The sequence below is a fragment of the Poecile atricapillus genome, chromosome 17 (genome assembly GCF_030490865.1).
Source record: "Poecile atricapillus isolate bPoeAtr1 chromosome 17, bPoeAtr1.hap1, whole genome shotgun sequence".
In the NCBI taxonomy this organism is placed as follows: Eukaryota; Metazoa; Chordata; class Aves; order Passeriformes; family Paridae; genus Poecile; species Poecile atricapillus.
The window spans coordinates 10,769,716-10,795,000 of record NC_081265.1 but is presented as its reverse complement, the minus strand read 5'-3'; the positions used below and the strand labels follow the sequence as shown (position 1 = coordinate 10,795,000).

Genomic DNA, 25,285 nt, shown 5'->3' with positions numbered 1-25,285 from the left:
ACAGCTACCTGGCAACTCCTTAATGTACCTGCAGCTTGGGCTTTCCTTATCCAGCTATGTGGAATCAGAATTTTAAGGAGGGAGGAAGGGAATCGTGTTTGTGTGACTCGCTGAGGCGCAGCAACAAAGCCAACACAGCTGTGTTGGGCCATGGGTGCTCTGGAAGTTGTGTCAGAAATACTTTGTTCCTAAAAAACAAAGAAGAGCTAAGTTGCATGTCAAAAGATGTTGTGCACTGGCTCTGGATGAAGGAAGGGTGAAAGAGTGAGATTGAAAAGGCAATGCTATAAAAATGTTGGCGTTTTGGCAGCTGAGAAATAATCTGAGGTGACAATGGAACAATGGTGTGTTTGAGTTCAAAAAGAGGTCAGAGAAATACTTAACCTGGAGGAATTTCTTTTTTTTGCTCCTAATTGATGTATGTCTGTAGTAGAATAGAGTGAGTTTATGGAGGGCTCATGGTTTGAATTTTGGCTTTAAGGCTGTGCTGGACAAACAGGAAAACTGACATGACACAAATTTGTTGAAATGAGCACATGTTGCTGAACTTGCACAGTTGCATTTCTGACACAGTATTTTGGAAGCACAGCTCATTCTGTCCAATACTGATTCATGTTTAGGGGGCTGTTAAAGATTGGGACAGCAGCATGTTGTCTCCAGACAGGTGTGTGGAACCAAGAGCCAGGTCTGCACACCTTGCTGTGGGTTGTGCTGCAGCTGTGGATGGGCTGGAAGGAGGGGAAAAGCTGTTCTCAACTTCACACAAACTGAGGGAAAGCTGTTTCTGCTTAACCAACCATTTAAATGTTAACTTTTTTTTTTTTTTTTTCTGATGTTTGGTATCTTTAAATACATCACAGAAGCCTTTGCTTCTTGAATTGTGACTTTGTCTTTAGGGGTGCTTAATAATCAACTACAGGTTGCTGAGTGTCCTTTCACCTCAGGAGAACTGTGCCAGCAGAGTGGGGTGATGCAGGGACAGGCAGGGGAAGAGCAGAAAATTGAGGCCACCAAAAGTTGTTTTGCTTCCCAGTGGATATTTGGGGCTCCATTTTCACGTGTATTTGGGAAAGAAATTCTGACTTCTTGACCAGAAAAGCAGCCTCTAAGAGCTCAGATCAGAGGACCTAATAACGTGGAATAATAGCAAAGCAAACCTTAAGATTTATTTTAAGGAGTTTATTGTAGCAGTCTCAAGTGGCTTGTGATTAAGTGCTTCCCAATCTGAAAGCACCTCTTGAAATGGTCCCAAGAATACACTGCAATGTTCTTGAGACAAATGTCCTCTAATAAAGTAAGTCAATGTCAGCAGTTACCACACCCCGGCTGCTCCATATATTTGCTCACATACCCTGCTGGTACTGATTTGTATCTCTGGAGATCTTGCTACATGGACAAATGTTACTATTTTTGGAAGATGGAATTAAAAAAATGCACCTGGTGGTGTATGTTTGGTTACAGTCCTCTTTCCTTCTGATGCATGGAGGTTTATGTTTTGTATCAAATCTCTCTGTGCTTGCTCTCTTTTTGGTTTTAATCGTCTGACTTTTTGTGTGAACAAATGAAGGCATAGCTTGGAATAAGAATAGATGAAACCCATGCAATGAGATCCATTATTTAGGGAATAACTTGTTTAAGGGTAACTAAATCTGTGTTCCCAGTGCCCTTCACCTGTATGGAGCCACTCCCTGTTTATTTTAGGAGGCATTTTTAGGAGTTAGTGAATTTCCCATTGATGATTTGTTTGCACAGCTTTGTTGCAGGGATAAATAAAAACTCCAGCACAGGCATTAGTGCTGGTGAGGGTGAGCAGGGAGTGTGTGTCAGGTGGAGTGGGGAGCTCTGGCACTGACCCTGCAGCTTCTGTGCTTCCAGGGCCTCGGGGTGCAGAGACACACTTCAGGGAACTGAGTCTGTCTCCATAAAAATAAAACTTACAATTACAACAACCAAGGTTTTGTAGGCATTAGAGCACCAAATAATATTTGTCTTAACAGTAGCAGATTATTACATTATTCCGTTTGTTTTCTGGTTATCAGTGGCAGCACAAGGTCAGCTACTGAGTGTGCCCAGGATTTGGTGAGGATAGGTTTTCCCTATCAAGTATTTAACACAATGTGCAAAATGTCTTTAATCTTCTGACTCTGCCTTGTGTTTTAGCTGGCATTCAGTCTTCCATGAAACAGAAAATACATCTCAGAAAGTTCTGCCTGGTAGAAATATGTCTCTAACCAAGAACTAGCTGGCTTAATCAAAACACTTCAGATTAATCATCAGAGGTCTCTGCAAGCATTTGTTTGCAGCAGAATCCTTGGCCAGGATGCTTTTGCTGATAAGTTACTGACACATACTTATAAAAGTGTTGTTCTGCACTTCCTGTCTGTGGCTGTGCACGTAGCTGCTGTGGCAGATAGAGCTGGGATGGCAAAGAGAGGGCTGGGGAGAGGAGTTTTTCCAGTATTATTGCAAGTCATGCTTCTGCTGTTACAGCATATCCATAGGTTTCTTTTGATATGAATGACTGCTGCGTTTCCAGTATTTGACGTCTGGAGTTTAATTATTAGGATTCAAACCTGAAATTGAAACCGTAGGAATGCAATTCCTTTGGAGACTATGACCTTCCCCTAGTAGAAATATCCTGGCCACTAATTTAGATTAATGAAAGTGGTTGGCTGGATTTTCCTGGCCTGTTCAGTGGTATTTTGTGCAGTATAATCATGTTTATTTTCCTTGCAGCTAATTACAAACTACTCATTTCCAGGTGTTTGTGAGCTGTTTACTGTGATTAACAGGATACCTGGATCTGAGCTGTGACTCTGAGCAACCTGATTTCTTAAACCACAATTTTTCTGTGCTGAGAATTGGGCACAGTGAGTAAAGTGTTACTCAGTTTCTTAGTGCTTTCATGCCTCTAATTCAGAGCATGGACTGTCACAGCTCAGCTTCCAGTTTCTGCTTTGCTGAGGTTTTGTATGTTTAATATTTGTGCTTAAATAAGAAGAGATTTTATTTAAATTTTCTGGTGCATGTGCATCTCCATAGTTATTCTTTGTCTTAAACATTGCTGGAGCATTCTGAATTTTCCTAAACTGGGGATACAAACAGATCCCTGCAGTTCTCCATGTGTGCTGTGGTGGGAAAAGTCTGTGTGGAAGCATTGCTGACTGCCAGCCATCAAACCCTGCTCTGTTCTTGGCCCCCTGAAGAATTTCCTGTTTGGGGGGACCTCCTGCCCCTCTGGCTGCCCAGCTCAGCCCTCCCTGTGCCCTCTGGGGAGGGAAGAATGGGCTGGAAATGTGGGTCAGTGCTCGCCAAACACAGAGGGCAGAGGGTGGGGGAAGAGCCCTGACACACAGAATAGGTCTGAGAGCCCAGTTTGGAGGGGAATGGATTCCCCAGGGAGACAGAAAGAGCTCTGGAAGCTGCCACAAGAGAGGGAGGTGCAGAATTGTTCTTCGTGGCTGTGTTGCAGATGAACGGGTCAGTGGTGGGGATTTGGGGCCAGTTCTGCAAGGAAAAGCAAAATTCAGGCAGTGCTGGATCTCCTGAGTGCTGCCTTTGCTGCAGCAGCTGCAATAAAGATTGAGTTGAAGGTCCTCTTTGAGACAAGCAAGACTTGGGCTGCATTCTAGTTATGCCAGTCAGGATTTCTCTTCAGGAAAAGACTCATTACCCAGTGCCTGACCGCAGAAGATAATAACCTGCAATTCAGCTTTCCAGACTGGATTTCCCCTCTCTTTCCCCCAGTAATTATTTTTCAAAGTGCTGTGGTAGCAGGGTGTTACTTCACAGGTGGTTTAGTGGATTTCTCCTGCACTTTCCCTTCATTTCCCTGAGGAGAAGGTGAAGCAGGGAGTACCCAAATCCCAGGGGTGATGGCCTGAAATGAAGCCAAGCAGTGGGGTCGGGCTGGTGGCAGCCCCACAGAGCATTGCTTGACATGATCATAAGGAATTGCTGTCCTAATCCCTGTGACCATGTTGACCTTAATTCTGTTTGGTTATACAATTTGCAAGCCTTGCTAGTGTTCTTCAGTCCTGCTAAAAGTTATGGGCCATAAAATTTTGCCACAGACTAGGATTTTCTTTAAGAAAATGAATTTTCTAGGGCTGTGACAACACTTTACCAGCAAGGGAGATTTGATTGTGCAAAAGCAGCACTCATAAATTTTTCTCTAGTGCTTTTTCCACAGCTGACTTTCTCTTTTCCCTCTTCCCTTCCAATTTTCCCAGTGGATTTCTAGAGGAAGTATGGCTTTGTTTTATTGTTCCTCTTTATTCAGTGACGTACAAGTGCCTCGGAAGAAATATTAAGAAAAACTTGTTGACTTTTTGTTGCTAAAGCCCAGCTTGCCTATTAATATTACACTTGTATAATTATGCTTAGTCTCTCCTTTTTATCCTGTTTCCCTGAGGACATCTTGATGAGCACCAAATTAGCACTGATATTTTAGGCCTGCCTTTAATCCTGTTGCAGAGAAGGTTTATCGGAAACAGCGTAAGACGGGAAGGGAACACTTGGTGTTGGAGAAGCCAGAACTGCATACAGGTGCAATACTTCTCTCTTAAAAACATCTTATTGATCTATATTTGTAGTTAATCTTGATTTAAATCCGCCCTCAGGGGCAGATCCACCTCCAGATACGGAAGAAAAGAATTGTAACTAAAATAAGACTTTTTTTTCTTTTAAAAGTCTGTTAAATCTTGAAATGGAAGAGGGAAAAATTGCTCTGAGACTGAAAAACTTGGGAGTGATGGTTGGTGTTCTCTGTTGTGAGGGGCAGGTGGAACCTGATAAATGTGCCATTAATGTTCTTGGTATTTTCATTATGTCTGGACTTCCCAAAAGAGCCCCCAAAGGCCTTTTAAAGAGTTACAGAATGCAGGATGATGATCCCAGCAGAACTGGCTGCTTGGTAAATGTCATGTGAAGGATTTATAGGTCCCTTTATTGTAATATTGAGAATTCTGGGGTTTCACTTGGTTCACTCAGGCAGGTGTGGAATATAAATACTCAGGTGACAATACTATTAACATCCAGATTGCTTGTACACCTCCAGGAGTGGCACAGGCAGTGTCTTCACAGCTGAGTGCAGGGAAAGAGATTCTTGAAGCAAGAAAACTTCAAATCCATCATGCTGAAACATTTTCCTGCCTCATTATTTTTGAATTTGAAGTAAAATGATAAATACTTCTGTCAGCTGAACTTGTTTTGCAATATTTCATCTGCTTTTGTGTTCTGTCTCTTGATATTAAACCTGTGTGATTCAGGGACTGGGAGTTGTCATGGCTGAAGTTATTGCACCTTGCTTGGCCAGCTGTGAATGGCATCAGTAACAAGTACTTATTGAACAAGCTCAGTTGAGCATACACAGTCTAGTTCTAGAAACTGCATTTTAAGCTTTTTTGTTATTGTTGGAAAAGTTTTAGTTCTTTACTGACCTTCTCTGTGTCGAAATGTGACTGGATCCCTGTTTATTGTTCAGCCTCAAGGTTGGACACTTAATTAAGAATTATGATATTTACAGTGAACAGCTCTCTCTTAAGGCTCATTTGCTTAGAAGTTGACACCTTTTTTTAATGTAATTTCAGTAACTTACTTGTATTTACAAATGAGACAGGAGTGACAATTGTTACATAAGGAATTTTTAGTTCCTTCAATGCCTTGATTTTCTTCCCCCTTCTGAAGTGAAATGCTGCAGTAGATGAACCACTTCCATGGGCTTTTTTGGTTGATATTCTGAGCAACCAGAGATGACTTTAATTTTAAAGCTTGCTATGCAAGCTGGCCTTATAATTGAATTGTGACTGTGCCTACAGACAGGAATTCAAGACTAAGTGCATCCAACTTGGGAAATCATTCATGAGATGAATCATTTCGTGCCATTACTCAGTCAGCACCTGCCTCCTGCACTGAAGCTTTAGTTTAAATTAAACTCCTTTTATTTCTAGGTAGTTGTGAAATGGATAATTTGCTCCTGCTTGGCTCAAGCCTGGAGATGACAGGCACAAGCAGTAATGCCTTGATGTAACAAAACCTTCAATGTGTTCTAATCTCGAGAGCAGCGTGAGAGCCGGGCCGGGCGCTGCGTGCTGTGCACAAAGCTGGGTTTGTCAGTCGTTCTTGCATTCCTCTGGGCTGCTGAACTAAGAGTGCAGCTATGCCATAACTGCCAGCACTTGCAGCAGCTCCTTTTTCCTCCCCCTTCCTCTTGACTTAACATTTCTTTGTTATCCTTTGGCAAGGAAGCAACAAGCAGCAGAGCAGGGTTTATCCCTGCGAGTGGGGAGAGGTGAGGGCTGCTGCTGTCCTGCTCCTTGGCTTTGACCTCAGGCTTCTGCTTCACATCAGCAGCACAATTGCCAATTTATATCTTGGTGTATCTCCAGTCTCCTTTCACTTGTCCAGGCTTGATGTTCTCAGGTACTTGGCTGCTCAGGAATTCCTGGCAGACTTTGTCAGCCTTCCTCAGAATTGCAAGGTGTTGTGCATCTGTTTCAGAGAACAAGGTGAATAAAAGCTTACGGCTTTCTAGGGCCTTCAAATTCATCCTCTTCTGGGGCTTTGTCAAAGTGGTGGTAAAGCCATCAGATGGTATGGAGAAAGAAAATGCAAAAGAGAAAGCAGGAGAAAATAGATGTCTACCTCTTTATGTATATCTGCTATGAAGCTGCTCAGGGAAGTTCTAGTGCAAAATAGCAGGAAATCATTCTCTGAAGGGTTAGTAAATAGAAAATGCTGAAAATAGAAAATGTTCAAGAACCAAATCCTTAATCTCAGAGATGGAATAGCTGATGGACTGTGCTGCACAAAAACACTTGGCACAAAAACACTTGGCAGCAGAGCAGCCAGATGTGAGCTATTGGTGCCATCTCTGAGGGTCCTGCTCGGATCTGGAAATCTGGAGACCACTGTACTCATGATCAGCTTTCCAAAAGGAATTAAAACCAGTCCTAACTAAAGGGGGATTGTAAGCAGTGTGAAGAAAGACCTTCATGTGGGCAAAGGACTGGTTAAAGATTGGTCAATCTTGCCCATTGTTTGGTGCTTTTTATGGTTTGGGAGTTGCTGCTGCAAACCCTGGAACTTGCATTCTTCTGTTTGTGCTTTTTGTGCATAAACATCTTGGGAAAGATGAATTCCCTTGGTGTAATGCTGGAGCTGCTGCTGCTTTAGCAGGAGCTGCAGGGATGAAGGGGCTGTGGATTTAAGTGCAGCTCTCAGCTGTGGTTGTAAATCAGGTAGAGAATGTGAGGAATAAGTGGAAAAGGGATCAATCTAGGAAACATTTTTGCCATAGACTCGGCACATTTTCTTTCTATTTTCATAATACATGTAATCAATCTATAATAATGTAATACTTTTATAATGTATAGACTTGGAGTACATCCCAGTCACAAACACAGGTGAGACCCCACCTGCAGAGCTGCCTCCAGCTCTGGAGCCCAGCACAGGAAGGACGAGGAGCTGCTGGAGCCAGGCCAGAGGAGGCACCAGGATGATGCTCTGGAACTGGAGTTATTCAGCCTGGAGAAGAAAAGGCTCTGGAGAGATCTCAGAGCCCCTTCCAGTGCCTAAAAGGGCTCCAGGAGAGCTGGAGAGGGACAAGGGATGGAGTGACAGGACATGGGGGAATGGATTTAAACTGAAAAAGCAGAAGTTTGAAATGCAGGTGAAGAAGAAATTGATCCCTGGCAGGGTGGGCAGGCCCTGGCACAGGGTGCTCAGAGCAGCTGGGGCTGCCCCTGGATCCCTGGCAGTGCCCAAGGCCAGGCTGGACACTGGGGCTGGAGCAGCCTGGGACAGGGGAAGGTGTCCCTGCCATGGCTGGGGTGGGAGTGGATGATCCATTCTGTGATTTAATCTGCACTTTGTACAGCCCAGGGCTGCCCTGCTTTGGGCAAAGAGGAAATGGAACAGGAGACATTGAAAGAACAACCAGAGTGAACAAAACTGTTCAGTAAGGAAATGGCAATTCAGGTCAGATGTAATAGAAGTCCAAATCTGAAGTGGCACAGGCAGAGGGAATAGGGAGCTTCCTCCACCCATCCCTTCCTATGCAGGAACAGTCATTACTTGATATTTGCAGTTAACATGTTCAAAGTAGCAAAAAGAAGCAGTTTTATTTTAACAGCAGAGCTAAACTGTGGTCGTCTGTGCCTCAGGATGTAGTGGGGGCTTGAAGGCTGCATGAGGAATGCATGAACAGGAATACATGGATCAGGAAACCACAGGATTTGATGAAAGTACATGGCTGGCTTTGCTTTGTGGGGTGATGTGGGAGGTGATCTGTGCTCTGTGCGTGGCTGAACACAGCACCAAACCATGCCCTGCTGTGTCACTGTTGTCACACTTGCTGTCTCTTCAAACTCGTGGAGTTGGGGCATGATCAAACAGCTTGGGAAAGAGGACACTGCACTGAGAATTGCCAGCCCATTTTGTTAAGTGGTTTGTGCTTGATTGTTTGTTTGGAAAGGAGAAGAGCAAAAGTGAAATGAGTGAGCTTGCATGGCAGATCTTACAGCTGAAGGGCCTCCTTGAGTCATTGTCTCAGTTGACAGTGTAATCTTTGTCTAAACAAAATTATTCTACGTGGGAAGTAGAACAACTTCAGCAGGATTGATGGAGAATGGAAACCACTGCTGTGCTGAGTGCTCTGCACTCCAAATAAACCATGTCCAGCCTGTGGCTTGCCAGCTCCTACTAATCTTGGGTTACTGCTAAGCAGAATGCAAATAAGAACTGGAATCTAAGTGTAGGGATGGCCTGTGTGGATTTTCATTTCTCCTGGGAACGCTCCTTGGGAGCCACAAACCAGGGAGGCAGAGCTCTGCTCCTCTGTGTGCCAGCAGCTCCACGGGCACTGGGAGCAAGTCCTGGCAGCTCTGGCCAGGGCAGCTGGAGAGATTTTCCCTCTGGATTGCTGCTGCCCTTCAGCTGAGCTGGTGAAATCCTCCTGCGTGCCCAGCCTGGCCCCGAGCTTGGCACCGTGGGCATCAGGAGCGCTCGCACAGCACAGGGAGTTCCCCCTGATTTTCTCCAAGCTGAAGCTGCCTCGTGTGCTCTGCTCATTTCCTGAATTACAGCAGCCCCTGTTTGAAAAGGCTGGATCAGTCAACCCAGAGCTGTTTGAGTTTGTTAGGGGAGCAGCACCTCACCTATGAACTGCTGTTCACAAATGTGGCAGCTCTGTTGTAATTCCTAAATTAGATCTACCAACGCTTCTCTTAATGATGATGCTTAAAAAAGGGAGTGAAAGACTGATAGTCAAAACCAAACAATATTTAAGGATCTTCCAACTTAATTTGGGCTAAAAAGTAAAAGAAAAGCCCAGTTGTCCGTGGTCTGCTGTGGAGAAGCTCCCCCAGTTGCACAGTGGGCAGGACAGAGTCCTGTTTGTTCTGTCCCCTGGTGCTGACTCAGCCCTGGCTGGCAGCGCTGAGCACGTCACAGTTTTCTCCTCAGGAATTTGGGGAATTTCAAGCTAACGTTGCAAATGCCTCACTCGTGATTTCTAAAATAGTCTCAATTCACAGCTTGGCTGAGTCCTCCCAGGCTGGGGCTGTGCTGGGTGAGGGAATAATGAGCGTGGTCACTTGGTGTGCTGCAGACACGCAAAAAATCCCTGTATCCAGTGCTGTGGGTCACTGTAACAAGTGGCAGGGTAAGCCATGACTGGGCTTTGGGTGACCTCTGCTATGTATCACTGCTGATTATTAACTTCATGTACTCAGCCAGCAGCAAACCTGGAGCGTGCCTGTTGTCATTAATCTCCAGTGTTCCAGAGGAAGGGATACAAACACTTTTTTTTTTTTTCTGTTTTAATAAAAGCTGTTGTTATTTTAACTTCACACATAGCAGGAACACCTAGAGTGTTTACATCAGTGCTGCACCCCACAGCGGTGTTTTATTGACCCTTCACTACAGGCCTGGAGCGCTCCTGCATTGAGTGAAATTCTGGTTTTTTACGAGTGTTTGTGGCAGCTGGAGCTGACAGCTCTCAGGCAGGCAGAGGAAATGCAGGAGACACTGGCTGTGTCTGTCCTGTGTCAGGCTGTGTGGGAAATACCAGGTGAACACCCAGAGCTGGGATTTAAAGCAGCACTGTTGGATTTGCCTTTGAAGCTGGGCTGGGTTGATGTAATTCTCCATGGAGTGTTGTCTGAGCAGTTTCAGTGTTCTGAGAGAAAAGTGTCTGAGCACTGATGAGGCAGAGCTGATAAATGTTATTATTCTAAGAATTAAAACCACTGGATACCCACGAGGAGTAGGCTGCACCTGAATTTGATCTTTGTTCTGGTATAAATTAATGTGACACCTTTTAGGACAGAGAATGAGAATTTCTGCAAGTTCATTGCTTGACAGTTTCAAAGAAATGAGAGTTGGATGTAAAACCTGGCCAATATATGAATGAGCTGATGATGACAAGGCAAGAAGGAAAAAAATAAATGCAGTTTGAAGGTGCACCAAGAGAGACGGCTTCTCCTGAAGTGTCCTTGAGAATTTTTGACTTCCAGAGGTTCCTTTCAGCTTTTGGAGGGATAGTGCAATGATCCTGCTCACCTTTCTTGGAGATTCCTGTGATGTTTCCATCCTTTAGACACCTGAAACCTCCTGAGGAGGGTAACCTGACCGTGCTGCTGTCCAGCACTGCTGCATGTGCCGCAGCAGGTGCTTTGGGCATGTGTAGGTTCAGCTTCTTTGAAACCTTAAACAGTTCTAACCTGGTGAAATTTAGGTGTTAAAACTTGAAATATCAACTTTGTATTGTTGGCAAATGTCCTGCTTCCTGCCCAGTTCCCTGGGGTGTTGGATGGCTCACTGGGGGCACAGTGCTGATTTATTCCTGCAAACTGCCCTGGCTTTGGGAAGCTGCACACCTGCACTGAGGAGGGAGTCAGCTGCCCATGGAGGGGAAATGTAGGATAACCAGAAATCTCGTGGTGCCCAGAAGTGTGTCAGGGCACATTTGGCCTGGTTGGTGCCCAGCAAACAAACTTGTGCCTGTCACTCTTCTTGCTGGCTCTGGGGAGAGGTGTTTGTTGCAAGTCACTTCACAGTGCTAAGTGTTTGATGATAGTTTAGGGAGTAACCAGGCAACATTTTAAAGACAAACACAAATTAAAAAGGCATGCTTCATCTCTGTAACCAGATCTCTTCCCGTGCTTATCAGCCCAGCAGGAAAATAGGAAAAAGAAAATAATTGGAAGCTTGAAGAGTGGCAGGTTGTGGGACACCTGTGTGCTTTCCTTGCCATGGAGCATTCATGGACCAGTCCTGTGAGTGCTCTGGCAAGAGTGAAATCTGTGCTGGTGGGCAGGTCTCTCTCCCCCAGGCACTGACCCGTTTTCACAGAACTTGTCAGGAATGCAATTTTTAAATGACCTTGGGTAGATTGATATCTGAGCCTGTTCACCTACAGCACAGGGCACATACACAACAGATCCCTGGAGCCTGCATCCACAACAAACAAGGCGTCCACCAGGGAGCTTTCCTGGGTGTGCTCCGTGGCACCTGAGGATGAAACACCACCTACAAATAAACAAGAGCCCTCTGTTCCCCTACACAGGGCCTCTTCTTAGAAACCCAGTGATTTCTCCTGTTTGAGAAACATTGAAGAACTTGCCTCCTCCACCTCCCAAAAAAGCAGGATTTTTTTTAATGTCTGCTCCAGAAATGGATCTGGTATTTTATCAGTGCTCTGGACAGGGAAAAGGAAAGGCAATGCCAAAGTTAATGATCCACAAGAATTTTGTGCTTGGATTTGAGGAAGGACAAATAATAACCTGCAGATAAGAACCATTTTCCTCTGCATGGTTTTCTGCTGGCTGGGGGTGTGGCAGCCCATTGCTTTCTCTACAGCCTGAGCTTGGAAAGCAGACTGAACTTCTTTCACCTTGGCACACTTATTTCATGTCCTTACCTTAAATAAGGGGATTGTGAGACCAGGCAGTGTCTGTATGAAAGTTACTGTTTGATAAGAATTGTAATCAGACAGAGGTTAAAGCTGAAAGCAGGTAAGGCACCTGTGGAATTGTTTTCATAGCTCTGTGGATGAATGCTAATTCATAAAATGCCTTTCTGGCTGGGCAGTTCTCTCAGGGATAGCTCCAGATGTTTTCTCCCATTCATTCCCAGTCAAATCGTGAGAGAGAACTGGACATTTGCAGTACTGAAAATATCAGTATAGTAAAGGGTAATTGGAGCACAGCCAGTTGTAGAGGCTGGGTATGTGTGTGCTTGTAAACTCCGTTCTGTGAGAGTTCCTGGGCTTAAAATGTTGCTGCCTTGGCATTTCAGTGGGAAACTTGAAGGCAGATTTTTGCTTTTGTGTTTTACTGTCTTATATCAGTTTATAAATGACTACAGTGTGACCAGAGCAGAACAAAGTCACGCCTTTGAGAAAAACTGCTTTTAAAATACTCTAATTCTTTTGTAGACTGAGTCTATAACTTTGAAGTAGAACTTTTCAGAACATCCTGCCTGAACCAATTACCCAACAAATGTTTAATGTACATCCAGAGCCTTCCCCTGGACTTGACAGGGGGTTTATTAGTTCTAGTCTGTTTTGGGAAGATACAGCTGGTGAATGAAGAGCTGTAGAGTCAAATGTTTTTGTATTCTGACAGTCAAAACTTCCTGCATTTTGTTAGAACGTCAGGGTCTCTTCTGACTGGGTTTTTAAAAACCCTTTTGCAGCTGAGCACCAGGTTTGTTTGAGCAGCTGCCAGCTGCTGTCCCCAGAGCTAATTCCTCTGTGTGGGGGAGAGCAGAGTAGGTAAAAATGATTTTTAGAGCTGGAATTCTTCCTGTGCTGTGTTCTGGCAGTTCTCCTTGGCCTCCCTTCCAAGGGTTTGTCCTGGTGGCACGGGGGGTTCAGGGGCTGCTGCTGCTCCTGCTCCTGGCTCCAGCCTCACCTGGGGCTCAGAGAGAGGGCTGGGGGGAAAGGCATTCACTGCTGGGGCTGGGAGGAGGTGGAAGCTTCTGCTGGGGATGGTTTGCAGCTCACCTGAGCCAGGCAATGTGCTTTCCACAGTGGCTTTTGGGTAACCAGAGCCTCAGCAGCTGGCACAAGAGGTGGTTCTCATTTTCCATATGCTCATTCCAGTGTTTGGCTCTGTTACAAACTCCACCAGGGAGCTGATCTGGTGGAAAACTAAATTTTGCCATTCCATCAGCTACTGTGCATGTGCCCAGTCAGCTGCTGGTTGCAAGGGAGGAATGGGATGGGACACGGGGCAGAGGAAACACAGACATCATCAGCTGCTCCAGCTGAATTACAGCAGCAGGGGAGCTCCAGCCTAAAGCTGGAAGCTTTTGGAGTATCAGGTTATATTGCCTTCGTGCTTCCAGATCCTTCTATTCAAAAGGATATCCTAGTCTATAGAAAGTGTTACTTCATCAGCAGAAAATCAATCTTACTTTCTATTCATAAGCTCTGCATAACTTTAACGCTGATTTTCAAATTAGGGATATTGTAAAAAACCTTTTGTGTGCAACTTGGATGTTGTGGTCTTCAGTGTAGCTTGAAGACCTTGGGTTATATTTAAATCCAAGCTGCATAAGGGGTAGATTCCAGTGGGACTTGCCTGTTTTGGTTTGTGATTGAAACCAAAGGGTTTGTCTCATGATGTTACTTAAATGAAGAGCTTGGTGTTATTTCATTACCCTTTAAATGTCCTTATCCTCCTGCTTCTATTCACCTGATTGAGCTGCATTGATTTCCTGAGCATCTTTGATTAGTGAGCTGCTTTAACCCCTGATCAGCCAAGCCCTGCAGTCTGCTCAGAGGAGTTCAAAGCTTCTTCCTCACCCCAGAGAACAAGTCTGGCAAGAGGCACACACGGGCTCAGCCCTTGCAGACAGGCTGAGGCAAGGGTAGGTGCAGTTCTGAGGAGGGGAAAGCCCTGCTCAGAAATCAGGGCTGCAGACAAACTTTGTGTTTGTGTTCTTTGGGGGAAGACAGGAGCTGCAGAAACCAGCCATAAATAACCCCTCCACACCAGTCATTTTGTCAGAGGCTTTTTCAGGGTGACTCTGGGGAGTTCAGCTCTTGCTTGGGCCAGAGGGCACCTGGCATTTGATGCTGAGTGAGGCTTCACCTGCAGCTTTGGGTGTTGCCACTTCAGTGCTGGATGCTGGAACTGACCATCACCATAAGGAGGGCATCACCAGGCAAAACTTGAAGCTTGCTGCTGTCTTCCTTCCACTTTCCTGGTCTGTGAGGTTCAGAGTCCAGATGGACACAGAGAGATGGATTTGGAGTGGCAGATTTGTGTGCAGATAATTGACTTTAGAAGGGCTGTGTCAATTCAGGCTCCTGAATAGAGAAAGTTAAAAAAAGTTAAAAAGCTTGGCTGCACTTGCTGGAGCTTCTGGCAATGACAAATAAACACAACTTTCTGGACTTGTAGATTTTCTCTAGGACTAATTGGGTAAGAAAATTCATTTGTAGTGTGCCTTGTGTGTTGTGGCACATGGTAAATGCACAGGTAACAAATGTCATGGTACAAAGCATTGACAAACTCACACTGTCTTTAAATAAATTAAACTTCAAGGCAAATGCTAGCTGTGTTAACTTTTTTGAAGTGCTAAACTGAAGAGGTCTAGCTTAGAGGAGGCTGTGTTTTCTGAGGTAATGACCCAGCTACAGTGCCAAAATTAGAGTGAGGTTATTCCTGGGAAGTAAGAAAGGGAAAAATCACCATGTCACTTTAAAGAAATGCTTCAGTAAATACTAAAGCTAAGTACTAACTTTGAACTCTACTCACGGTAGCAGCTTGGCTTTCATTCAGCTGTTTCTTCTGAAAGAACGAATGATCTGTGCTGTCCTGCGTCACCTTGTGCCGGTGCTGGAGCAGTTTCAGTGCTTGGGTCACTGCTGGCTGTGCTGCCATCAGCTCAGGGACACAGAGCTGTGCTGCTCTGCTGTGCAGGACAGCCAGCTGTGCCTGAGCCCTGCCCTGCCCTGCCCTGCCACCAAAAACTTAATTGGCATGGCTCTGCCATCACCTGCTGCTCGGTACCAAACCCAGAAGAACAGAAATGTGTTTCCTCAATGCTTCTCTTGTCCTACTCCCACTGCTTTTGCCCCTCTCACCTTTCATCTCTTGCAGTCCCAGGCTTCCCATTCCTTTTTCTGGTGCACAGGAGTTGCTGCACCTCATGCAGCTGTAGGGAATGATCCAGGAGTATCCCTGCAGCCTTGTCAGGAGGGTCACCAACTCTGGGAATTTTTCTTTCCCACTTTTAATAATTTAAACTAATATTCTTCAGTTCTGCTGCACTCATTCTGCTGTTTGTTACCCTTAGGAGGGATTTTTGGAGCTCACATTTGCTTGCAAGACTCAGGCACGGGCTGCAGGATTCACCTGGTGGCCCTGGTGAAGCACAGTGCCAGGGGACCCCTCCTAGATGTATTCTTTGTATTTTTGATATGGGTTCCAAATACAACTGACTGCATGTTTTTGACATTTTTCAGTCAGAAAGCACCTCCATTTTTTGTCATCCTTGGTGTTAATGCAGTCTAAAACTTGCCAGGGGTGGGATCTGCCTGCCCTGAAAGACTTTAACTGAAATGTTGCACTTGCTGCAGGTCCGTTTGAATGTTTTGATGATATAATTTTTAATATGGTGCTGAAATATATTCTGTGAAGCTCTTGTTATGATGAAATAGCCCTTGCAGGCTGTACCTGACCTTCAGGAGGTCTCTGTGGCACAGAAGTGCTGAGCCACAGCGCTGCAGCATTTTGTTTTCCCTGGGTGTCCTTTAGACAAGACTTTCATGAATAAGCTGAATTGTGGGAGCTCTTCAGGCCTGTGTGTTCATTTAAAAAAGAAAACAAAAAGCTGGGGAGGAAATCACTTGTTTGCTAGAGATGGCAATGCTCTTTCCAAGTGTTGTCAGTATTGTGTGCTTGAAACTGTTTTTCTCCTCCTGTAAGGTTGTATATTCTTTATGCATTCAGAATATGAAGTTCTAGGTCCAGTTTACCTGAAAATATGGTTAAAAACCTTACTCTGGATGCTTATTAAATTTAACCAGAATTTTGACTTCATTATCTGAAATGTCAGGACTTTTAGGGACTTCTAAGACTTGTTTGAGGGGTGTGTGCATGTGAAATGGGGATATTATTAAAGGGATATTATTAAAATTGCTTCAGAGTGTCCTTAGGATTGTTAAACTGGAAACAACTGTTAAAAATACTCAGTTAAAAGAAGCTGTTTTGCAGATTACAGAACAGTGGAAACAAACCCTTATAACAGTGTTTGTTCTTGTTTTGCAGACCGTGAGGACCAATCAATTCTCTGCACGTGAGTGACCATTTTTCATTTGGGCACTTTTGGGGATCTGTATTATGAGAGGGGGCTTCGATACAGCTGTGGGAGTCAAACCTTGGTCTTCAATCTTGACAGGCAATGGGAAAAGATGTAGCATGAAGTGATATTTAATATGGGGATATAGTCTTCTAATACTGTAATTCACATTATTGAATTTTCCAGGCATGTTCTACTTAAGAAATGTAATTTTTAAATGTCAGTGAAGATCTCTGCATCCAACCCAAAAAGCTTTAAGAAGTTCCCATCTCTGCAATGCTGTGCTGAAACTGCTCAGTGGGAAATGCCTGGGGAAGACAAGGTCCAAAAGTGGGTCTGGAGACCCTGAGCAGCAGCTCAGCTTTGCCTCCAAGGGGAGCTCTGAGGAAGGTGACACCAAGGTTCCCTTTTACCTGAACTCACCCCCCTGCAAAGAGCAAAGCTTCTTGCTGTAGCTGAGGTTTTCCTGGGAACTGCAGTGCTTGGGAAGCCAGAACATGAGTGGGATTTCAGGCTGGTGACCCTCCTGAGCTGCTGTGTGCTTGGAGTGCAGCTGGAAGGGGCTCTCCAGCTTCCTTCCCTCTCCCCCATGGACTGTGTGTTCCTGCAGCTTCCTGTGCTGCTGCTGGGAGTGTCAGGAGGGTGATAAGGATTCCCTGCGTGCTCAGGGAGCCAGGCTGGCCCAACCCCAGCCCTGCACAGAGCGCTGCTGGTCATGTTCAGTTCCCTGGGCCAGCACTCCGTGTGCCAGCCCGAAGGTACGAGGTGCAGGAGGGGAATTGTCCCTGCTGGGAACAGCCTGGGGTCAGGATCACCTGTGTTGGAAAGCACACCTTGGCTCTGTGCTGAAGCTGCCTGCAGTGAGCAGGCCTGGCTAGAACACAGCAAGCTCAGGTGTTGGAGGGAGAGGGGCAGTGCTTGGGTGCTCCATCCTGGGTGCCAGTGTGCTGGGGATGTGGCTTGGAGGAGCCTGGAATAGCGACTGCTGGAAGGAGGCCTGGGTTCAGTTCCCTTCTTGATGTAAAGGGATTCAGTTCTCCATCTTCTGCTTCCTACACAAGTGCCTTGACTCTCAGAGTCTGGAGAGGACTGAGGGTGGACCCTTTCAAGCCATGCTTTTTCCAGCTAGGGATACCATGAATACCATGAAGATTCTCAGGGCCTAAGGGTGCAAAAGCAAAAAGAGTTCTGTACTTAAGATAAAAGTTGTTCCAGTTAACTCAGGCTTGTCTAGGTCTGTGGTTCCTGCTCCTAGCAGGACTTCTGTTTTTGTGTGATGACTATTTCATGTGCAATGCACAAAGCAGCCCTTAAAGCAGGGATGGGATCCCAGAGTGAGAAGAAATGCTTTGTTCTCGTGTGTTTGTGGATGTTTTGGCAGTGTGTGCTTGCCCCAGGTGAATGTTTTGAAGTAGCTTCATGTTTTGTGTCTGTGCATGAACTTTATTCTCCTTTGCATGGTCAGCTGAGCCCACAGGGTTGGAATGGCAGTGCTGCAGGATTTGGTGAATGTCCAATCTGATCATTTACAAACTGGAAAGCCTCTGAGCAATCCTGCCTTCAGCTTTCTGTCATTACCTCTAAGGTTCCCGTGGGCTTTTGGCCCACCTGTACTGAGTGGGCAGTTGATCCCTGTTTGTATCTGGGACAGAGCATGGAATTTGGCATCTTGTGCTGGGTTCCACCTTGGCTGGCCTGGGCTCTGCCTTGCAGAGGAGCTGGGGCTCAGGTGGTGAGAGGTGGGAAGGGACCCACGTCCTTGCAGCCAGACCTTGGGAGAACACCACCATTCTTCTCGGGAGAGCTTTATTCTTTTGCAGGTCTGCATTATACACTGAGATTTTGGGGTATTAAATCCTCTTCATGAGTGGGACAAGGTCACGGGGAACTCACAGGCTGGAAAGAGATCCCATGTTTTGATCAGGAGCAGGAAAGTGTCCAGGACTCCCCTTGCATTGCTGCTTCTGGTGATGAAGTAAATTGTGTGTTCTCCTTCATGGCTCTGGTTTTGCAGGTCCTAGACTAAGGCAGGAATAAATAAAGAGCCAGGAGAGTGTTAGGCACACCAGAGGTGGTTTCAGAAACTCCTGTGGCAGCTCCTAAGACTCATCTTCTCATCCCAAACTTGCTGTCTCAGGACCTGGATCGCCTGATTGAACCTGATGTTTACTAAAGCTGGAATCCCTCAGAACACTTTCTCATTTCTGCAGTAGGAGTGGTTCAGGGTGGCTGATGGGGAAAAGGCACCTCCTGAGTGGTGCCCTCAGCTGAGTGGACAGTTGTGGTGTGCCTTCATTTCCCTGTCTCCAGCTGCCTGGACAGGAATTGTCTGGAGGCAAAGCTCTCCCACTGCCTGCTCAGGGTCTGCCTGCTTTGCATCTTCACCTCTCTGCCCCTGCCCCTGTTGATGAAGTTTCCTGGTTTTTTACCTTCCATGGCCTTTAGAGGAGGGGCAGTCATTTCTCCAGTAACATTATTTGAAGGACCTGGACCAGGTCTTTGGATGCAGCCCCCTTTTCTTCTTGACAGCCAGAGGTGCTGCTGTTGGGGGAATTCCCAGGTTTGGGATTGATGCTGTGACAAGCCTTTGTCTCTGCAGTTTTCCAGATGCCTTCCTTTGGTTCTGACTTGGCAAATGTCTGATCTGGTTGTACTTACCTTGGAAAAATTTTAACACTCTGGTCTTCAATTTTGTTGTCACCTCACCTGCAAAGTGACCATAAACTTTTGATCTTCTGAGCTCAACAGACAACTGAATGCTGAACTGAATGTGGCACACATGGCATTTTTATCTTTGGCATGAGAGTGTCTAATTAAATCTGGGGTTGAGGCAGTCTAATTGTCTTCCCCTGCGCAGATCTTTAGGAAACACCAGTCTCTTTCCTCAGAAAGGCCTGCAGTCACTATTCCAGTAAATAACAAGCTCTGTGAAGAAGGTGAGTGCAGATGGATCTTTTTTTGGGAAATAATTTTGCTGAAAGTTCTCTAAATATTTTTTTTAAGAGCTGTGCTGAAGAAAAACCTTTTAATTTCACTGAGCTGCTGCAGGAACAGGCATTTATCTCAGTGCATGCTTGGAGTGGGATAGCCTGCATGGATGGTTCTCCACACATACCTCTCATAACATCTCATTGTTTTCAAGGCAGTGGGATTACCTGGAGGTTTTCTGTCTCAGCTTCACCACCTGCTAATGTTCCATCAGGACTCCAGCATAAACTGGTGTTTCTAGAGTCAGTGATATTTTCCCAAAGGAGGTAAAAAAACTCCAGCAAATGATGCTGCTGCATTGTCTGGCTGCAGAACATCTTGTCCTGCCATGGAATCTGGTTCTGAGGAGGGGAATGCTGGGACTGGCAGCTGCTGTGCCTGTCCTGCCCTTCTCCAGCCCAGACTGAATGGCAGATGCCCTCCTGTTCCTGCTGTAGACAGGAGGTGTCCCTGAGCGTGCAGTGTTGTGCTGTCCTGCTCTTTTGTTACCTTCTTCTCTCTTCCCTTTCTACTCCCCTCTTTAGACACCAAATTTAGATGATTGTGTTGTTGCAGGGCCGGTCTCCAGGCCTTGAATGGGAGTTAGTGGTGTGTCACATGCACTGTTTCCCTTGTTCCTGATTTTTAAGTTGGTTCCCAGTGCTACCTCCCCTTCCTCATCTGTTTGTGTGAGTTGGGGAGTACTGAGCCCAGGAACAAGATTTGTAGAAGAAACTTCTTGATGAAGTTACTTGTTACAGATGGGCTTTTCCCAGAGTGAACCCAAAGTCCCTTTCCCATATCCAGCAGCCTCTGCTGCTCCATGGCATCACCCTGATTTCCTCAGGAGCAGTGATGGGATTTCTTCTGTGCCCTTTGGCCTTTCACCAACTGAAAAACCCAAATATGTCCAGAGACTGGAACATCTACAGCTCCCAAATCCATTGGACAATCCATGGGTGAAAGGCAGATTGTTGCCTGGCTGAAGATGAGATGGGAGGAGCTGAACAAACAGTAATGGTGAGAATTTCTTTTTAGCTTTGAAGCTGGATGGTTTAATCTTGGGCTGCTAACCACTAACAGATGGTGAGAAAGGCTGGAGCTCTCCTCTGCTTTGGAGTTTAGTTCATCCAGCTTTTCAACAAAAAGCAAACGAGCAGCCCTCAAAACCAGCCCTTTTCTGGGAAGCTGGACTTAACCAACTTCCATCTCATCATTCCCCCTTGACTGGACATGAGAGTTTATTTTGGACCTTCTCTCTGTAAATTCTTGGTTTGCTGAAAAGAAAGGAAAATATGTGTAGTTCCAGAAACTTCACGTTCCTTCTAGCTTATAAGTAATATATATATATATATACATATATATATATATATGTAACAAATATATAAATATCTAAAAGCAGTGGCTTTCAGGCTGTGTTGACTCAGCATCCTCAGTGATTTGTACATAGATATGATGCCAACACTGCAGCATTCCCAGACCTTCCTGCACATCTTCCTGTTTCTGTGGGATGTGAAGCTGTGCTGGAGAGCTTTTCAGGGTGTTGTTTTTTCTTTTTTTTCTCTTGGAGAAGCTGCAGCTGCTATTTTGTTAAGTTTTGGTGTTTCTCTGCTCACTGGGCATGCCAGGCTGATGACCAAGATGAAGAAATTTGTGTTGTGGTAATTAGGAATTTGGGAAATACTGAAGAAAGTCAACTCTGGGAATGTGCTGCAGTGCACTTTTAAAGCCAGTGTGTTCTGAAGTGGAGACTCTTACCACAGACTTCTGGTATTCCCAAAACTGGGCCTGGGCCTGATTAAAAGGTGTTCAGCAGATGCTTGCAGCCCTACAAGGATATCTAATCTGAACTGGCTTCCGTAGGAGTGATGGGGTGTGGAGGGAATAGAGGCTGCTTATTAAAGGCCAACAGCAGCAAATACCAAACATTTTTGTATACAACCCCTGGCTGGAGTCCAGCTGGTAACATTCCCATGGCAAGTGGTGTGGAGATGATGGGAAGCATCGGGAGGGGAAGGAAGCGGCCACGTAAATAGTAAAGCCAATTAATGACTCCAAACTATCAGTTATACCTCTTGCAGAAAATAAGCCAGGTGATTAAGACACCGTTTAATTACAGGTCTTGTCTGTAAATATCTGTTAATTTGTAACTGGCAGATGATCTGCTCAGTTGTGCCTGTGAATAAGTGTCTCCTCTGTTCTTTGCAACTGCTGTTGTGACAAGCACAAAAGGCCATTGTTGGGGCTCTTACATAGGCAGTTACTTTCTCCTCCAAACAATTTAAGTGCATATTTCCATATTTCCATGGTTTGGGGCCTTCTGTAAGTGGCTGCTCCCGTGGAAGGAGGTGTAGCTGCCCAGGGGAGCTGGGTTCTGTTGCTGGGAACTTGCCCAGGTGTCACTTCTTTACAGGAGGACCCTCTGCTGCCACATGAGCTTTTCATCCTTGATCATTTCATGACTGAAATTCCTGGGGCAGAAGAAGGGTTTGAATGACCCAGCCACCCAAAACATAAAATCCAGACTTCGTTTGGGTTAGTTTTTCAGGAATTTAAATCACAGAGATGGTCTCCAACTGCATCTGACCATCCTAAGCCATTCCAATCTTCAGGAATATTGTTAGTCTGCAGACTGTGCCCAGGCAGCGAGATAAAGAAAAGCCTGTCCTGGAATTGCAAAGCTTTCTTTGGACACGTGGCTTTGTGTCCCTGTGTCCTGTGCTGCTCGTGGCAGTTTGCACCTTCTGGGAGCCTCTGCTGGTGGAATGAATGGCTCTCTGGGGAAGGGAGCTGGAAAGGGGCCAGTCTGTGCAGTGAGCCTTCAGTAAACAGCTTTACCCTCATCTGATTTCCCTGAGGTCCATGAGGCATTTCCCAGTCAGGGAGAGGTGGTGGCCCTGCCGTGCCGGCTGCTGTCACAAGATGTGTGAGTGCTTCAGACCTGCCTGACAGTGAGGAAAGCAACTGTTCCACTGTTCCCTCAGAAACGGTGTTTCCTCCTGGAATAGACCCCTTGGAAGGGGCTCTTGCCCTGTTTCTGGGATAGCACCTGCCACTGGAGGCTGTGCTGTGGGGAGAGAGCAGCTCCCATCCCTGCTTGCTGCCTCTTTCCTTTATCACCTGTGAGTGCTCTCCCTCCCTGAGCTGCCTGTTCTCCAGATGAGAATCCATTCAGTGCTGGAAGTGCTTCTAGTGCAAGATTTGGGCTCGAGCTGCTCAGGGAAAGAGCTGCAGCTGGTTGAGTCAGTGCCTGGATTTTCCTAACCAAATTGGAGCTGGGATGAATTTGCCTGGAGAGTTCTCCAGAGGCTTTGCTGAAAATGACACTCCAGCTTTACATGCAATGAATTCAAAACCATGTTAAACTTTAAAGTGCTCATGCTGGCCAAACTTTTCCTATTTTAAATGTGCATGAAGCTGCTTCAAAGCAGCAGCTTTGCTGCTCCGGGGAAGAGCACTTGGACACGGGATCCTACATGAATTCAGCAGTCAGGCTGTGTTTGACCTGTCTCTGGAAGGTGGCTTCCAAGGGAGAGGTCCCTCAGTTAATTGATGGAATAACCTCGTACTTCCAACTGGAGGCTGTAGCTAGGGAGGGTTTGCTCCATGGAAGCAGCCATGGCTGGAGCTGAGCGTTCCCAGTCAGTCCCAGAAGGTTTTGGTTCTCCCAGTGGAGCTGAGCCTGAAATGAGGGAGGTGAAGTCATTTAGCAGAGCTGCCACTGACTGAGGTGAGGCTGGTTTGCAGCCCAGGGCTTTAGTTGTTTAATTTATGGTAACAGATTGAGTTGTATTAAAACAAGGTTTTGAAAAAGTTAAGCTTTAGCTTTGTGATTCCATCCCCATTTCATATGTACTGTATGTGGTGTTACTCAGAGTTTACCTTTTTTGGGCAGGTTGATAGAGGTAGAAGATTTTAATTTATTTTTATAATCCGTGTGTTTGCATTCCTGGGAAAGAACCAAAGTATGCAGATGTCATTATTCCTATAAATGCAAAGGACTTTATCCTAAATCTTCTAATTCTTTCATAGTAAATGGCAGCAGAGCTATTTGCCACGATGCTGCAGGAAATATTTGGCATTCTTGTAAGCTCCAGGGAGAGCAGGACTGGGATGATAACATCCGCTAGTGCTGCTTTTGAATGAGGTCTTGCATAAAGCCTCTCTCTAAAATACCCCTCTATTAGATTTAGAGGGTTTTTAACACAAGGAATGTATTTCAAGCTGCTGCTTTTCCTGTGCTTGTGCAGCTTTGCTGGTGTCTGCAGCTGACTCTTCCAGCCCTGTGCTGCCCTTTTCCAGAGCTGACATCTGAGCTGTGTTTATTGTACAGCTTCTCTGCACTGCATGTGTTACAGGAGATTTTCCTCCTTTAAAATGTAATAAACTTTCTTCTTGTGATCTGACAGAAAAGATTATTTCTCTAGCTTTACAGGCACAGCTAATAGTGCATTCCCAAGCTCTGCTGACAATAAGAACAAATTGTATTGTTTTAAAATGTAAATGTATATTTTGCTGTGCTTCTTACTTCTCTTACCTGCTGGAATAGTTTTAGCATTAGCATATTTTAATACACATCTAGAAACAGGCAAAGCTGCTTTTATTATTGCTCATGGTCATGAATTATGTTAATGTAAACACTGCAGTGAAAGGGAAATGAGAAATAAAGACTTGAGAAGCAAGAATTGGCACCTGATGGTTTAGGGGCCTTTTTTCTGTTTATCAGCATTCACATTTCTCTTGTTTGTGGGGACTCTGGGCTGGGTGGAAATGGGATTTTTCATTAAGTCAACGGGTGTTTTTCCACTTGTAGCGGTCCCAAAGTACACCCAGTTTCTGGGTTTCATAGTGATGGTATCTTGGCAAAAAGGAAACCCAGTTATCCATTAGCCAATTCTCAGAGTAATCTCCTTTACAACCAGCTTTTCAGGTAGCACCTTCCAGGTTTTTCCATGCACTGAGCAAAGCCAGCCCAGTCAAGAAATCTGCAGGGAACTCCCCTCTCTCTCCCTGGAAAGCTTTGAGTCATGGAGTGCAGTGCTTTCTAATCTTTCATATTCTGTGTTATTTTGCAGTGATTGTGAGGAGGAATGGAACCAGAGTGGTTTCACACAGACTGATGGAGCTGTTCCCAGGAGCAGATGCCATCAATAGCACAGGGGCCCTTGGCTGGCCCTCTGGAGCTGCAGCCACAGCTGGGCACTGAGGCTGTGCAATACCCCCAGCTCATCTGCAGGACCATTTTGCCTGGCCAGGCCTGGGGTTGCTGCTGTTCTCTCAGGTCAAACAGAAGCTGTTTCACCTGAATCTCTTGTGAGGAGTCCCACAAGCTGCAGTGAATGAAGGTTCTTGCTCCTGGGTGCAGAAATGCCCATCTCGCCATCCCTTAGCAGAGGTTCCCCTCTCTCAGGGCCATTCCCTTGGGGTTTCTGTGATTTTAGGGTGTTGGAAGATGAGCAGCAATGAGAGTTTTTGAGTCTTAAAAATCTGGGGGAGTATCCATATCCTTCCTGTATATGCAGAATTGAAATTCCAAGTGCTCTCTTGTCTCCTCTCTGTAGCTGCTGAGTGCAGTGTGAGTATAGGGATGCTCCTCAGCTCTTATCTGATCAAGAAGTGCAGGTCTGGAGGTGCTGAATCCCTGAGCAAATGCAGATTAGCTACAAAACTGGGGTGTATGATGAAAAAGGCTGCACAAGAATGTGCTTAAATTCCCCTGGTAAATGAACATTTCCATTATAAGTAGCTTAGAGCAGAAATAAGCAGGCAGGGAAAATGTGTGCTTGTCATTCTTACAAAGGAGCTGGCTTCCAAACTGTTAATTTTTGAACAACTGTTGAATGACAGGAGTGCTTCCACACTTTCCATGCAAATCCTCATAATAAAATCCTTTTTAGCTTCCCACACTTGAGAGGTGCTCACGGCAGTCTCCGTCTCCCTGGAAATCTCCCTCCAGTGGCTTGCACTGTTTGAGTCCTGCCTAAGGCACCCCTGAATCCTT

At 45.6% G+C, this 25,285-nt stretch overlaps 1 protein-coding gene across 1 annotated transcript in view; it reads left to right on the top strand.

Moving 5' to 3' along the window:
• The window catches only part of MYH10 (myosin heavy chain 10), an 88,052-nt gene that overhangs the window by 15,661 nt on the left and 47,106 nt on the right, over positions 1-25,285 (top strand). Inside the window, exon 4 of the mRNA XM_058852127.1 lies at positions 16,287-16,314. Within this exon, the coding sequence (XP_058708110.1) occupies positions 16,287-16,314 (28 nt within the window). The remainder of the gene's footprint in view (positions 1-16,286; positions 16,315-25,285) is intronic.